The sequence below is a fragment of the Chelonia mydas genome, chromosome 2 (assembly GCF_015237465.2).
Source record: "Chelonia mydas isolate rCheMyd1 chromosome 2, rCheMyd1.pri.v2, whole genome shotgun sequence".
In the NCBI taxonomy this organism is placed as follows: domain Eukaryota; kingdom Metazoa; phylum Chordata; order Testudines; family Cheloniidae; genus Chelonia; species Chelonia mydas.
Window position 1 is genome coordinate 218,805,766 of NC_057850.1, and position 17,287 is coordinate 218,823,052.

A 17,287-nucleotide genomic window follows, 5' to 3' on the forward strand; every position below is an offset into this window, starting at 1 on the left:
CAAGTCACTGAATGTTTTTATCTCAGTTTTTCCATCTGTGAAATGGAGTTTATGATACTTAGCTGCTTTGCAAGCATATTGTAAAGCATATTGTATTGGTTAATGTTTATACTAGTGCTTTGGAAATGAAAAGTGCTATATAAATGTTAAGTGTTATGCATGACCACAATTCATAAATCATCTCAGGGATAGCTTTTAAAGTTATGTGAGAAAGGATTAGAGAAGGGAAAAGTCACTATTGTTTTTATGTCCTTTCTTTTAGGTACCAGTGTGAACCATGGACTCTGTGTGTAGAAGAAGGTGGTACCTTCAATTGGGCTGTATATTGATAGTGAATTTGGTTTATGCCAATCCAGAATATCAGAAAGAACCTCCTGGAAGCCTGGGTGAGATTGACCATCACTGCTGGGAGATCTCCTCTCACAGGCTGGTGGAAATGAAGAAACTCAGGGTAGCAGATGCTATCATTGCTCTCTGGGATTTCATGATGTTCCTAAAAGAATCACCTAAGGCCAAGCATAACGAACTCTTCAATGACTTAGCCCAGAACTTCTGGGATATGTATGTCGACTGTGTGCTTTCAAGGTCCCATGGAATGGGCAGAAGACAGTTACTATCTCCCAATTATTTTTCCACATACCCATAGAGAACCTCACGAGGTAACTTTAATGTACAATACTAACCAACTAAATACAAGCTATTAAAGCCATAATATTGTTCCATCCTTCAACGGTCTATTTTTCAGACAACTCAACACAATAATTTCTAGTTTTCTGCCCATCTTTCTTTATCAAATGCTTTTCAAAGCCATTTTAATAATAATTTACATCTTTCTTTCCTTTTACATCTACAGTGCATCAAATTTTGAAGAATTGTGTGTGTTGTTCAGATTGTGCTAGATCATATATGTCCATATAACCCTACTATGTGCTCTGTTCAAGGCAAATTGGGCTATATATTAGCTATTATATTTTTACCAAGGTTTTTCTTAAAAGCGTCTGTGTGAATTTAGTGCTCATAAAAGCTCATCGTGCCAAACTAACAAGGTTGGAGACTGAATTCCTCTGTTTATTCACAGAACAGATGTAAAAGAAATAGCAACAGTGACATCTTCATAGCAATTATGTTTCACCTCTGACCTGGAGAAATTATCTCTCGGAGAGGTTCAGATTCCCTGTCCACTCAAGTCTATCCTTCCCACTGACACATATTATTAGTGCTCATTTTTGTAACATGGACACTTGGCCACTGAGAACCACCAAATGGTAACAAATTCACTGGTCACTCTTGCTTTTGGGGGAGATTTGAACTGGCAGCCTCTGGATGACCAGCTCTATTTCTTATTAACCAATCCCCAGAGATAGCTTTGCCCCAGAGTAATATAACCCCAGTAGATTTTTTTTTTATAGTGGCAAAGAATTGAGATTGAACATGACTCACAAAATGAATAGACCAAAATAAAAGATATCACATAACCCTAGCCTTCCTAAACAGATTGCTAGGATAATAACTAGCCCTCTTTTCTAATCTTGCAGGGTCAGACTTCTCAATACATCAGTTTTCTCAAAATGGGAGAAAATTGAAGATACCTTAGCAAGATGACATCAAACGGAAGGAAAAGAGCCTGCTTGTCAAAAGCACAGCCTGTACTGTAGCTGCTTATTGAGCATTGTTCCTTTGATGGGTTTTGAGATTTTGCTTTATGCTGAACAAGCACTTGATAATTGATAAGTTCTTCAGATGTGTGTTACCAACGTTTCCCTTTCTTTAAATGTACCATGGTTGCCTTTCCCGCCCCTCTGCACGTGTGAATGCTTTATGTATTTTGAGTCAATATCTGTGTTCTCTCAGGTAAACTTATCTGTTTAAACTAGTGTTATATTTTTGTAGACATTCATCTTGCAAATAATTATTTTTTAAAATGTTAACTGCAATGGAAACCCAATATATTTTTATACATTAAACAGACTGCAATGGTAACAAGGATATTTTATACAGTATCATGCACATGAAATGGATTTCAGTTTTAAGATCTGCAAAAAAGTGCCAATATCAACCCAAAGGGAGAGATTATGCTTGATGTAGTGTCTTGCGCAGCCTCTAAGTTTGTATTTGATCACTGCTTGGTCTTGGTTATAGTTTAATTAAAATATTTTTCTATGCAACAAAGACTGAATAATAGTCACTGTCTCATACTTGTCCATTTGTGTAGCTGATTAGTTACAAATACAGTATATGTATAATATAAAAAGGGACAGTTACGTATTTTGCATAAGATTAGCATGTGCCGAATGCACCCAGGTGGGAGTAAAAGGGCTGCAATGTATCCCACCCATGGGCTACTTGGGTTGCAGCACAGTGGGAGAGCCGCCTCAGGCAGATGGGCATGGAGTGGAGAATGGATGGAGTCTTGTCTCCACTACAAGAAACCAACCAGCACAGCACAGCTGGCAGAGAGGGGGCAATAACCGGCTACTGGTCTCTTCCCAAGCAAGGGGAACTTAGTAATGAACTGTGATTCTCCAAGTCAAGACTTGTTTTCTGGTTTGCTCCTGGAGCTGTGCAACTTATGGCAGAATGTTAAATCAAGGTCTAGCCCTTTACAGGGGTGGCACTGGGAGAGCCTTGTCGGGGCTATAGCCACCCCAAAATTTGCCTTACCCCCCCTGTAGCCACTCCTTCCAGTGCAAAAGTCAAACGTTACCCAGAAGTAAGGGTGGCATGGTATGGTATTGAGGGTGGCGGCTGCTGGCCAGGTGCCCAGGCTCTGAAGGCAGCGCTGCCACCAGCAGCAGCAGAGAGGTAAGGGTGGCATTGCCACCCTTATGCCTGCAGTTCTGCGCCGCTACTGGCTCTGACTTCTGTCAGCACTGCCCCAAAAATCCTACTGGGCAGAAGCAAAACAAGTGTGATTTCACTGGACTAGGAATTTGACAGGATTCTCCTGCTTAAAGGGGAAAATATCCAGAAAGCTTCCTTAAATCCCCAATCACTGCCTTAAAATTCACAACCTTCTTACAAGGACTGGATGGGCCTTCTTGCGCTGGGAGCGGATAACACTCCAGATGCTGAGTGCAAAGGAGGATATGTTTTTGTGAGGTCTTAAAACTCCAGACTGCTTGAAGTCAACTTCTACTCACCTGAAAAGGACAAACTCTTATTACGGCTGTAATATTTTTGTTATCTATCCCAAGCCTTGGGACTGAAGTTTCAAAAGAACTAGCATACGTGTGACATAGTTACCAGTTGAATAACCTGCAGGATGGGGTGGAGTGATTCTCAGGGCATATTTGTAAAGGGTCTTTACAAGGCGTAAGTGATGAGACTCACTAGAGACTCTCGCAAATGTGCCATACTGCAGTCTGGATTCCAATGTGCACCAGTCCTGAATTTGCTTCAGTTTGAACTGCTTCCAAACTACGTGAGATATGACCCAAGCCATTTGCCTTAATACATGCGGTTTCATTTGCTTTGTGCACTTGTTCTGGAGCCCAGGGTCTAGGACCCCGCAGGGTGGGAAGGTCCCAGAGATCAGCCTCCAGTCCATCCCTGGAAGTCTACACAGTAATGAAACAGCCCTGCAGTTTGAGCCCTGCGAGCCCGGGTCAACTGGCAGGGGCCAGCCGTGGGTTTTTCTTTGCTGTGTAGTTATACCCTTGGAAAGCCAGTAAAAGATGGTTAACTTAAAATAATTAGCTGAGGATGCTGCAAGGCATCAGATCAGCAAGACCTTTCAAAATAAATTTGTTTATTTATAAAACAAAAGTTGAATTTTTACTACAATCCTCATTTTGACTTAATGGCTATAGGTGGACTATGCTTCATTAGAGACCCAATATATAAAGCTGGATCAATTGTTTGCCTTAGAGAGCTCAGTTTAGCTGAGCTTTCTACCTTGGCCACATAAACAGTGCAGTAATGATCCAGGGTTTTTCAGTGAATAAAAAAAGTTACTTTAACTATAGTTCATTTACAGAGGTGTAAAATGCATTCACACTCATAAGGTCACCTTTTATGCTCATTTATATCAGCACTATTTTTGAACTGAACAGCAGTTGCAATGCACCATACATATTTGAAAGGACTCCATCCTGCAAGGTACAAGGAGTCCTCAACTCTCATTGATTTCAACTGGAGATGAAGGTACTCAACACCTTGCAGGATCAAATCTAATATTTTTTTATATTCTGATGCCCTTGTCCCAATGCAAAGTGGTCTCGGATATCTTAAGAAACTATAGTATATTGACTATACATATGCTAAGATCAAGTCCAAGGTACAATAATAATAAGTTCAACAGTGTCAAGGCATGTATTATTATTCATACATGGAGTACTTCACAAACAAGTCCTTGACCCAAGTGATTTACAATATAGTGTAAACAATTAGTTCAAGTGGGACTTTATTGGCATGACAAGCTATCCAACGAACACTGACAAAGAGGAGGATGAGGTGGATTGGAGGAGGCAGTGCTAAGCATAAGCGGAAGCCTGATGGAAGACATTGAGCGAAGTGTGTGAGAGAACAAAGGCTAAAAGATTAGACAACATGTAGCACATGAGTCGGTAGAGGAGATGAGAGAGAATATTGGTTAATTATCTTGGAAAATTCATACCTAGTCTACCAAAGCAGTATTTTATTCCTAGAGAATAAAAAATGAATGGTGTTGAGGTGCAGAACAGGAGGAATCATAGGAAGGTTTAAAACAACAACTCATGCAAGAGCCAGTGTTGAAGGTCTATGCACCAGGAAGGCCTAATAAAATGCCAGCAGATGCTTCACAGTCTGGGTTAGGTGCGTGATTTTACAGAAGCATGAGGCTTGTTGGCAACCAGTGATATATGCATGCAAAATCACTGACGGAGGAAGAAACCGTATATGCACAGATTGAGAAGGAGCTTTTAGGAACATTGTTTGCCTGTGAGAGATTCAATCAGATAATGGAAGTTGAATTGGACACAAGCCCTTGATAGCATTATTTAGCAAACTGCTAAATGACTGTACCTTAAGGCTTCAAAGAATGATAAAGCTGAAAAAGTATGATTTGGTTGTGACCTACACACCTGCTAAATTCATGTTCACTGCAGATGCACTTTCCAGAGCAGTGACTTCCACTACGAAGCCAGAGAAGACTTTAGAGATAGAGATTCAAGCCTATGTGGATCTGATTGTAAAGTCAATTCCCATAGCTAACAGGAGACTGCAACAAATAGCAGAGGAAATAGAGAAAGATGAATCTCTGAGGATCCTTAAAGAAGTGATAATTAAAGTGTGGTCTGAAAAATAAGTACCTGCCGTGCAAGTATAAGACTATTGGAACTGCAGACATGAATTTACTGTGATAGATGGGGTGATTTTCAAAGGCAGTAAGGTTGTAATTCCAGTGTGCCTCCAAAAAGAAATGCTACAGAAGATCCATGACGGTCATTTGGGAATTGAGAAGTGCAAATAAGCGAGCACAAGAGGTTGTGTATTGGCCATGGATCAATCACGACATTATTGATGTGGTAGGAAACTGCTTTTAATGCTTGAAATACAAGCCATGGCAACAGGCAGAGCTACCGCGACCTCATCCGTTCTACAAGGACTTACGAGAAGGTAGGCACTGACTTATTTACCTGGCAATCAAAGGATTATTTAATAGTCACAGATTATTATTCTCTGTATCCAGAAATTTGCACACTGCACAGTGCTAATAGTAAGTCAGTGATAAGTGGCATGAAGGGAATCTTCTTCAGACATGGAATTCCAGATGAAGTCTTTAGTGATAATAGGTTGGAATTTTCCAGTGCAGATTTTAGGCAATTTGCCATAGATTGGGATTTTCTTCACAAAACATCAAGTCCAAATGACCCCCAATCACACGGACTTGTGGAAAAGTCTATTCGGTCAGTACAGAACTGTATGAAAAATATTTTGATAGTGGGGGCAATTTGTATAAAACTTTATTGGTTTACTGAAGTACACCCCTTGGAGAATGGCTTTTCTCCAGCTCAGCGGTTAATGGGAAGAAGGATCAGATCTAATTTACCAGTTACTGATTACTTGCTGAAATCTCATAGCCATGTAACCATATGGAAAATGAAAGAAAATCAGAAGTGGAAGCAGAAATATTATTTTGACAAAAGGGCCCATGATCTCCCATCTCTTAACTCAGGAGATGGGGTGAGCCTGAGCAATGACACCTCTGGTACTTGGGGCCAAAGGGGTACCATATAAGAACAGCTGCATCCAAGGTCTTATGTAGTCCAGACAGACCAGGGGGACGCATTTCGACGTAATCAAAGGGATCTAAGAGTAATCCCAGAAAGTTCCAAAACACTGACAGAATATCCGGACGTTGGCATTTCCCAACTGACTGATCATTTATCATCAAAGGAGAAAGTGTCAAGGAACAAGATAACAAATCAGATTCCAGTGAAAAGCTGATACTGAGAAGATCAGAGCAGGAGACTAAATGTCCTGAAAGACTCAGAAACATGCTAACCTGCCTGAAGAAGGGGTATTTGAGGAAAGTGAGTGGCAAAGACTCCAGAGTGATGCGCTGGTAATCTCTCCTCTCTAGGTAGCTGACACACTGGGTTTATAGAAATGTTTATAGATGGGCTGAGAATTTAATGTATGTGTTATTAGGAGGGCTGGCTCTAAGCACCAGCAAAACAGGCATGTGCTTGGGGTGGCACATTTCTAGGGGTGGCATTTTGGCGCTGGCCATGGTGCCCCTAGAAATGTGCCCCCGCTGCCCCAGCTCGCCTCCGCCTGCTCCCCTGAGCGCGCCGCCGCTGCTCCGCATCTCCCCCTCCCACCCAGGCTTGCCGCGCGTGAAACAGCTGTTCCATGCGGCAAGCCTGGGAGGGAGGGAGGAGAAGCCGAGTGGCAGCGCACTTGGGGGAGGCGGCGGAGCAGAGGCGAGCTGGGGCGGGGAGCGGTTCCTCTACCCCTCCTGTTACTTCCTGTGCTTCCCCCCCGCTCACCTCCGCTCCGCCTGCTCCCCTGAACGCGCTGCCTCTCCCTTGCCTGAGAGGGAGGGGGGAGAAGCAGAGCGGCGGCGTGTTCAATAGCTGAGGCTCAGACATCCAGCTATTGAAGCAGGGTAAACTGAGCCTAGCACAGATGGCCTCAATTATCAGAATCAATGGACCTCTGGAACACATACTGCATGGAATTCTTTATTCATGAACTTTTTTTTTTTTAAAGCAAAAATATATTTTCATCTATAATCATTAATCGCAAGCTCTTCTATATATTTAACCAAAGAAATACAAATAGATTATATCTTACAAATAATGTTTGGACATATATTAACGAAAAAATACAAAGCACTGTCTGAAACAGTACAGGACAATGTTTACTTTACAGATACTGAATCTTTCTTGAGTGGGTCCAACACTTTAACTCCTTTGATCTTTTTTAAGGCTCCTCCACGAACAGAGAGCTTTCTAAGAGCAAGGTCTGTGTCAGCCAGAGGCCCTCCAGTTAATTCAGAAGGTGTACTTTCTACAGTTACCAAGCGACCAGATGCAATCTAGAAAACAAAACAAATGGCTTGACATGCATATTAGTCTTTAAAATAAAATGAAATGAGAGTTAACTCACAGGCCCTCTCTTTTCAAAATGCTACTCAGAAGCTGGAGATGCATTTTGAAGGTTTCCTAGCTCCTCCTAAAATACTCTTTAAACAATATACATAATTACTCCATCAATAATGTAGACCGAACAGCTTCCTGGCTGGTATTTTGATGCACTGTGATGCTCAGCCTTTGTCTGATCTTTAGCATGTAAGAAAAGAGAATAATACCCCCCAGCTCTTCTATACTTCTCATCATAAGAAAAGAGAATCAAGTTGTCATTAGAAGAATAAAATGTTGTGCAATGTATTCTGCTATTTGGATTTGCAGTGTTGCAAGTATTTTAGCAAAGTAAACTTGTGGCTTGTAATGTACTGGTCAACTGGCTACCTTAGGCTGGTTTGTAAAAGATGGGGAGAGCAGTATTTCCATTGTTTATAGTCTAAGATCATTCTGTAACTGATTCCCAGAATCCCAAGTTATATATGTTAGTGCATCATACCACCCCACAAACTCTCTCCACCAGGCTTGATTATGCCTTGAGAATGAGGAAATAAGGAGACTAGAACCTCTTTCTCTGATACTCTTCTACCGCTCTCATCTACTGCCTTCAGAAACATTAGACACACAATGTTTTGTAAGGATCCCTGGGGGTGGGGGGTGGGGAAGGAGGGGGAAAGAGGGGAGAGGATGGGACAAGAGTTTGATGTTGAGTGGCTTCTAGATGAGATTTGTTTTGATCATTAGGTCTTCTATAGACCCACAGTTTTTCCACTATACTATCCATCTTTAAACTGAATAGATTAAAGCCTTGGAATCGCAAATCCTCTGTCCTGGACTGGAGACCTCAGGGGAAAGTTCAGAATTCTCAGGTATGAATGGCAGATATTAACTGTAGTCTCCACAAAACAAACCAACCCAACAACATACGGAGCTCTAGACCATATCTGGTCACATAGACGGAGCTTTAGACCATATCTGGTCACACACTGGCCTTCTGCAACAATCATCGTAGATTCCTCTCTCCTCACATACAGAGAACTTTCTAGTGGAGGGATCTGGGTGCAGGGGGAGACTCTTGTTCCACAAATACGAGCTGTAGATTGCCAGCAATATGTGTAATTTGTAATTCTCATGTGCAGTGTTGCTGACGAATATGAGGTTCTACTGATAAATTTTCTTAATTTATAGTTCTTTTATAGCATGGACTCATCCGTCCTTGATTTTCTGCAGATGCTGGAACAATTATTCAGGGCAGTGTGTCCAAGAAATTTAATCAGATCCACATTAAAAGAATTTGCTACATCTTGTCTGCTCAACAGGACCCCACAGGCACATAAGCAGAAGTAAGTCAGAAGCCCTGAGCTGCCTTCATAAGACACTCTGACTGGAATGGCGATTTTTTCTTTTCATCTCAACTTCAAAATGTTAGATAGCAAGTCTTCTCCTGGGCTGTCAAGAGTTCAAGATACAGAGACTTGTCATGCTCCCAAGAAGATCCTGAAAACATCTGAAATCTTCTGAGGAAGAGGTAGTTGTACACACACACATCCCAGGTAATAAAGAAAAGGGAAAAGACGTGGATTAAACTTGAACCTTCTTTTTCCAAAGACTTTGTCTTCAGCCATGTAAGATGGGATATCTGTGAAGGAATGGATAACTGGAAAGGAAGTCTTTACTGAAGTCATTAAGAGCTGCACAGGTCTTCCCAGTGACAGAGGCACAAAGTCCTGGTCTCTCCAAATTTTTCATAGAAATCCTCCTGTGATACCAAGTTACAGGGGAGAACAGGGGATCTGAACTCCAAAGACTAAGCAAGTGAATCAACTGGTTGTATACAATGTTATGGATTCTGTCACTGCCTGACCTCTTACCTTGGGTGCCTTAATGATATGCTGCTAGAGCTCAGAGCTCGACACTGTTGGATCATATTAAAGAAGTTCTGTATTAAAATCACAAATGAGTTTGATTCCCCAAAGTTTAAATTCCAGGGTATTACTAATTAAGAGGTCTCTTGGTTTTTGGTACTGTTTCTCTCCCTCTGTGTGTGAAACTTGCAAGCTGCTAATTGTGTTAGTACATTCTAAGACAGAGTCTGTTCTCAAAGCAATTCACAGAGACTCAAAGCAATACTCTAACAACAGAAACAGCACCCAGAGACTCCCCGCCCTTTTGTTGTATTAACAATTGTGATTAAAATAGAGATAGAGGATGTATGTGGATGGATGCTTGGTGTGGATAATAACTGAATGATCAGGGAGGTGCCAGCCTAAGAATCCAGTGTCCATCGGCTGAAGAAGGCGTCAAGTGGAAATAACCAGAGGACCCCCGGAGGGCAGACTGGAATCCACCCAACAGCCTCAAGAATGGGAGAACCAAAGAACAAGATAATATCTTGGAGCCGTCAGGAATGTGCCATCTGCTGATTGATTCAGCAACAGCATGATGCAGCAATTCCCACAGACTGGCATAGGAAGAAATTCCTATAAAAATAGACTCTAAAAAGTGAGAACTTTGGGGTCTGATTCTGCAAACCAACTTCCAGAAGCATCAGATGAGCATCTGACAAGGCCCTGCTCCCTCCTCATGTCCAGGCCACCTGGCCAGTGGCTTGGCATGAGCAACTCTAAGGCTGGTAACTATGATAACAACTTTGCAGAACCTGTGTGTGTGTGTGTGTGTGTATGAATGAATGTGTGAATAAATATGAGATTGAATGGAATGTTATAGCTATAACTAACTGTTTACTATGATAACAACTTTGCAGAACCTGTGTGTGTGTGTGTGTGTGTGTGTGTGTGTGTGTGTATGAATGAATGTGTGAATAAATATGAGATTGAATGGAATGTTATAGCTATAACTAACTGTTTACTATGATAACAACTTTGCAGAACCTGTGTGTGTGTGTGTGTGTATGAATGAATGTGTGAATAAAGATGAGATTGAATGGAATGTTACAGCTGTAACTAACTGCTTACTATGATTCTTTCTGTATTCACAATAAATGTGGTATTTTGCCTTTTTCCCTTTAATAAGATCCTGCTGGTTTTTAATTTATTGGCACAACAACACCAGTAGCCAACCTACAAACACAAAGGTCTCACTGTGGATTTCACCAGCCTAGTTACTCTTTGCAGGGTGATCCCAAAAGTCTTCCCCATTCCAAGTCTCCCCAAAACAGTCTATCATGCATTTTTAATCTACCAGTTGCTCATACTTTTCCCCTCTGGTTCCTCACCCCTGAAGTAGTGAAACTTGCCCCCAGTTATCAGTTCACTTTGGCACATACACGCCACGCAGTTTGCACAACAGATACCTGCTTGGGGTAAAAGAAACCCTCCCCCCCCCAGATCAGGGGAGGGAAAACTTTTTTTGGCCGGAGGGCCGCATCGGGTTTCGAAAATTGTATGGAGGGCCGGTTAGGGTTAGCCCGCTCCCCTATCCGCCCCGCCCCCACTTCTCGCCCTTGACAAACCACCCCCCCCCAGGGACTCCAGCCCCATCCAACCACCCCATCTCTCTGTCCCCTGACTGCCACCCCACTGCCCCATCCAACACCCCCTTTCCTTCCTTACTGCCCCCCCCGGGACCCCTGCCCCATCCAGCCACCCCTTCTCCCTGCCCCCTGACTGCCCCCGGAACCCTGTCCCTGACTGCCCCCTGCCGCCCCATCCAACCCCCCCCTTCCTGACTGCCCCCCTGGAATCCCTGCTCCCATTCAACCACTCCGTTCCCTGCCCTCTGACTGCCCCGACCCCTATCCACCCCCCGACCACCGTCCTGAACTCCCCTGCCCTCTATCCAACCCGCCCTGCTCTCTGCCCCCTTACCGTGCAGCACAGAGCACCAGGTCAGGCCGGGCTCTGCAGCTGTGTTGCCCCAGGAGCTCGCAGCCCCACTGCGCCACCTGGAGCATTGCGCTGGTGCTGCAGTGAGCTGAGGCTGCGGGGAACAGTGGGGGAGGGGCCGGGGCCGAGCCTCCCGGGCCAGGGGCTCAGGGGTCGGGCAGGAGGGTCCCGTGGGCCGGATGTGGCCCGCAGGCCGTAGTTTGCCCACCTCTGCCCCAGACAGAAAAAAAAAATATATCAGAGATTCAAAGATGAAATAGGAAGGAAAAGCAACACAGTTACACAGAAAACACAGACGCAACTTCAGGCTTTACGTTTCCATATTAGCTAAATTCCATTTTCTAATATAAGTTACCTATTGCCTCTGAACAGTTTCTCAGCATACCCTCTGGCACAGAGAGAATCTAGCCTTTCACAGACCACACTCTGCCTACAGGCAGGCCCTGAGTTTTTGGATGTCCTTCACTTCAAATCCCTTCCTTCGTAAGGGTTTGCAGTTTTTTCCTCCCGTCTCTCAGGTTATGGGGATTCACAGCAAGGGAAATGACCCACCAACGAAGGTGCGCTGCTGTAGAGCATCTGGCAAAGACACTCTATGCCAACTGGAGAGAGATCTCCTGTCAGCATAAGAAAACCACTTCCACGAGAGGCAGTAACTGTGTTGGTAGGAGAAGCTCTCCCGACAACATAGCACTGTCCACACCGGCACTTAAGTCAGTGTAACTTATGTCGCTAAAGGGGGTGGCTTATTCACATCACTGAGTGACATAAGTTACACCGACATACGTGCTAGTGTGTATGTAACCCATACACCTTCTGGGTGTGGTGTTCTGTCCCATCTAGAGAGATCAAGACCACTTAAAGAGAGAGAAAATGAGTCTGCTCTTCAGCCTTAGCTACCAGCCAGTTGTTTTTTAGCTCATGCGGTAGAAGCTCATGAACTAAACTCCAGAGATCCCCGGTTCTATCCTGCTCGCCGACATCTGGGGTCTGTCGGCGTTACATGTACAAGCCCTTTGTTTTCCAAGCCTGGGGATTTCTTTTCAGTTTCAAGTTGTTTCAGTGTTTTCCCATTTCCCAATGTCTTTTTTCTAACTGGACAATGGATGGGTACTTGAAGTTAGTTTTGTGTAAAATAACTGGCTTGGCAGGAGCTGCCATCCCCTCCCCCTTGCTATAACATGTACTTGAAATTGTAGTGCGGGACATGAACATACTATTGTATATACATCAATACAAAGATTCATAATCACAGTTTGTATACATATCTCAATGACCATCAAGTTCAGAACATTGCAAGCATTCATAAAAGATTTTACTTGGCAGATTTTTATGCACAATAACATTGTATATAATCAGTTGATTCAAGTGCTTATTCTTTGGAGTTCAGAACCCTTGTTCTCCCCTGGGGGTGTCTGGACCCTAACTGTCACACTCTCTTTAGAAGATTGACCCATAAATGGTAGAGCCTATATGCCTACATTTCTTTACAGTAGCTTCAGATCACAGAGACTTTCTCTGACCAATTTCAATTTCTTGATGCCTGTGGATGTGTTACAGTGGTTGAAGTGGTGCTTACTAACTACGCTGTGCAGACATCTACCTAAAAAGACAAGACTAACATCCATCAAGAATGCTTTCAGGACTCTTTCATGGTCTTTGCAGGCTCAAGGAGTAAAAGCCACACTGCTGGAAAAGGCCTTTATGATAAAAACCCTTTTCTGAAGCATCAAAGGCATCAAAACATGTGCATTCATAATAGACATCTTTCTGCTAAAAAAGGCACAGTGCTTTAACCTCACATGCTTGGGTCTGGTCATCAAGGACATTTCTTAAAGCAACTTGGGAAAAAAGGGGGATTGAACAAAAGATAGAATAGACTGAGATCAACTCATTTCTGGAATGGACAGGGAGCCTAACATTAAAAAACAAACAAACAATAACTAACTTTTGAGCCTAAACTACACTATTTTATTTCCATTAGCTTGTTACTGTGAGTTAAGCTGAATGCCTGGAAACTTTACTTACTGTCGTATTCAGGCCTTTAATTTCAGTTGAGTGGAGTGTTGCGTTTTGTCGTCTCGACTTTGATCTAGACGCTTCTATTGATTTTTCCTGAAGTCTTTTTGCTTTCTAAATATATTTAACAAAGTAAGAGTTATTTTTATGAGAATCAGCACTGCACTACATGACACCAGACAGAGAATGGTGTAATTAGTACTATAAAATAAAACATGAAGGGTCATTTCCATTTACTTTTAACGAAAGTATGAGTAATGGGAATATAAAGTCTGTAATATGAATTGATTCACCAAAATGTGTTGGAAAACAAAACAATTTGGTATTGCAGGAGATAAGAAAAAAAAAAGACAGAACAGAGTAAGTGTAGCCATTAGTACTCTGTCTTGGGCGTGCGATCTAGTAGTCAGAATAGGGAGTGGGAGTCAAGAATCTGGGCCTTTATTTATAGCTCAGCCACTCAACCTCTGCTCTTGGACAAGTCCTTTATCCTCCCTATACCTCAGTTTCCACATCTTTGAAAGGGAATTGATACTAGAGACTACCTCAGAGGTAGGGTATTGTAAAAGTTAAGCATTAACAGAGGCTGAGAAAAGGGTCAGAAGGGATATGACAGACCTATAATTAGTAGTTGAGGGGCAGAAGAGGCAGGAAGCTCATGAGAGCTGTGGTGTCCCAGGCTGCTCAATACCTTCCCAACATGCAAGTTTTTCTTTCGTGTTTTGGATTTGCATGGTGGGCTGACATTCCCCAGAATAGGCTGGCTTGCTGCAGAGCCAATATCTGACTGAACTAGATAATGAGCCTGGAGGTTTAAAAAAAAAAATCTCTTTATAGTCAACTTTTATTCTTCACTTAGTTTCAATTCATGACTGCAGGTTACACCTTGCCACACAGACCGAGCAGATCATAGCCTAGATCTCTGCTACATGCCTGAACTCGGTACTCTTATACCAAGACCAGTTTTTCCTCAGGTGTTTCTTGAAAAGAATGAACAGATTTGGCTACAGACACATTTCATTGTCAATAATTTCCTTCAGTCCCCAAATTAGTCTCGTTGTCTTACTCTGGATTCTACCCTGGATGTCCTTTTTGAAATGTAAATGCAAATATTGTACACAATAAAAGTGATCTTGGTATCAGAACAGATTAGCAAGCCTCAGGTTATCTTCAGATATTTGCTGTGGGAAAAACCAAGGGAGGGATTATATATAAAAAAAGAAAACGATTGCCAAATTTGCAGTTTCAGCCTCTCTTTTTGGTATCTGCTTTTGCACATGAGCATGATTGTACTTGCAGAGAGAGAGTGCTCATCCCCACTTTGTGACTGGAAATTGAGGAGCAGCCAGGTTACTAGTGACTGCACGGCTCTGCCAAGAAGCCTTTGTCTTCAGTAAAGAACAGCATTTCTGTTATGTTTTATGAATAAAAATAATACCCCCCAGCTCTTCTATACTTCTCATCATTAGATTGCAAAAAGTTCTTCATAATCTTTAATGTATTCATCTTCACTACACCCATAGGGATGTATTATTATCCCCATTTTACAGGTGGGGAATTCAGGCACAGACAGAATAAGTGACGTGCCCATGGTCACACAATAAATCTGTGGTGGAGCAGAAAACCAAATCTGGGTCTCAAGTACTAGGGAAGTGTACTAACCACTGAGCCTTACTTACTATCAGAGCATTACTGAGCCAGGTTTGAGCCCAGCTGTAATTTCTATAGTAATATCCTTGTACTCAATACTGAATAAAACTGCTTGGAATTGTTCAATGATAAAACAACATTGCTAATATAAATTCCCCCAAACACTTCTTACCTTTAAAGCCTCATAATTTGATGTCCGAGTTAAGAAATCTTCCCAGGATTTATTTACCATTTCTCTCTGTTTATGGATAGCTTGAATCTACAAGGTGACAAGAGATTTGAGGAGATGTAATACACATTGTATTTCCATTAACTGTATTGAATTCCTTGCTCCTGATGCTTGTACAATGCTTCCACCTATTTACCCTGATTTTGTGGCCTCCCCTCTGGCTTTTCTTAATGTAGCACTTTTCCTTTGCCTGGAAGGATGACCGGGATCAGTGCTTCTCTAGTACTGACTAGAGGAGAATGCCAGAGAATGTTGTGCTTTTCTCACTCCCTAATAAAGACAAGACACATCATCTCTGTTGCAAACCAACTCTTCGCGGACCCTTAAGATGAAGGGGCCACAGCAAGCAGTACTGACAACTCTGTGATTGAGAAAGGAGAAATCCTTCAATCCTACCTACTTTAAAGCTGCATGGAAGAGGGAACCGAGATACAATCAGTTGTGGTGGGAAGAAACAGATAAGAAAAGGAGGAGAAATTACAATTATGAGACAAATAGAAAGACCTGGAGAGGGGAAAAAAGAAAGATGCTGTATGCCCTCCTAGCGGAAAGGAAGGCCTCAGCTGGAGTATTGTGTCCAGTTCTGGGTGCCACATTTCAGGAAAGATGTGGACAAATAGGAGAAAGCCCAGAGAAGAGAGCGACAAAAATGATTAAAGTTCTAGAAAACATGACCTATGAGGGAAGATTGAAAAAATTGGGTTTGTTTAATCTGGAAGAGAGAAGACTGAGAGGGGACATAACAGTTTTCAAGTACATAAAAGGTTGTTACAAGGAGGAGGGAGAAAAATTTCTCTTCTTGACCTCTGAGGATAGGACAAGAAGCAATGCGCTTATATTGCAGCAAGGGCGGTTTAGGTTGGACATTAGGAAAAACTTCCTAACTATCAGGGTGATTAAGCACTGGAATAAATTGCCTAGGGAGGTTGTGGAATCTCCATCATTGGGGATTTTTAAGAGCAGGTTAGACAAACACCTGTCAGGGATGGTCTAGATAATACTTAGTCCTGCCTTGAGTGCAGGGGACTGGACTAGATGACTTCGAGGTCCCTTCCAGTTCTATGATTCTATGATCTGAAAAAATTCATTTTCATTTTCAGGCCTTTTGACAGAAGCAAGCAAAAGATTCTCAAAATAGGAAGAGGTAGGGTAGTACTGGTGCCTCTTATAAGCTTTAGCCCAGTGAGTAGCACATTCACCTGGGGGGTGGGAGACCTGGGTTCAGTTCCCATCTATGCCTGATGGGAGAAAGGCTCTGAACCCAGGTCTCCCATATCTCAAATGAGTGCCCTAGCCACAAGGCTAAAGCTTATAAAGGGAAGCACCACCTCCATCTTTAGCTCCTCCAGCCATTTTGTGAATCCTTTGCTTGCTTTTGTCAAAATGCATGAAAGTCTAAACTAAATTTTTTGGGTTGAACTGAAATGTTTTGACATTACTGAAACATTTTGACTTGAAGTTTTTTGTTTCAGTAATGTCAAACCATTTCAATTCATTTTGGTGTGAAATGTTTTTGGACTTTTCAATGCACTGAAAATTTTCAAAAATGTCATTTTTAGTTTGACCCAAGAAGACTTCTCTTCCTCCTCCCCCATGTTTCCAAAACTAACCGTGAATCAAAAAAAGTCCATTATTCATCCCGCTCTACGTTAAACTGTATTGGAACCAGTTTTACCACTAATCATGTTTCAACTCAATTTTGGAAAACTGTACCCCTTCAATTGTAAATACAGCCCTTAGAGTTTCATTATGAGAAAGATCTATTTGTAATGATTGCTTTACAGTTAGTATAACCTTGCCTTTCCCTCTTTTGCAAAAGACGAGAGACAGACCTAACAAACATAGTAGTATGATTACTATTTGGATTCTACCAGTGGTGATACATTGCACAGTTATTTCTTTCATATTGGTAATTAAATATTGACAAAATTATAATACTTGAGAAATAAAATTAAGTTTTTAAAAATTATTTC

The 17,287-nt window shown here is 42.2% G+C and overlaps 2 protein-coding genes across 6 annotated transcripts in view; one reads left to right on the top strand and one right to left on the bottom strand.

Annotated features, from left to right (window-relative positions):
- The first annotated feature begins 277 nt into the window (after positions 1-277).
- Positions 278-654, top strand: FAM237B (family with sequence similarity 237 member B). Its single transcript, XM_037891560.2, has one exon. The coding sequence runs from the start codon at positions 278-280 to the stop codon at positions 644-646; it is 369 nt and encodes a 122-aa protein (XP_037747488.1). The 3' UTR covers positions 647-654.
- A 6,502-nt stretch (positions 655-7,156) lies between these two features.
- Positions 7,157-17,287, bottom strand: part of CFAP69 (cilia and flagella associated protein 69) — a 41,042-nt gene continuing 30,911 nt past the window's right edge. For all 5 annotated transcript variants that reach the window (XM_043541227.1, XM_037890734.2, XM_043541229.1 and 2 more), the window contains 3 exons: positions 15,258-15,344; positions 13,445-13,549; positions 7,157-7,525 (listed from right to left, as the gene is read on the bottom strand). In XM_043541227.1, coding sequence (XP_043397162.1) covers positions 7,349-7,525; positions 13,445-13,549; positions 15,258-15,344 — 369 coding nt within the window. In that variant the 3' untranslated portion in view covers positions 7,157-7,348. The remainder of the gene's footprint in view (positions 7,526-13,444; positions 13,550-15,257; positions 15,345-17,287) is intronic.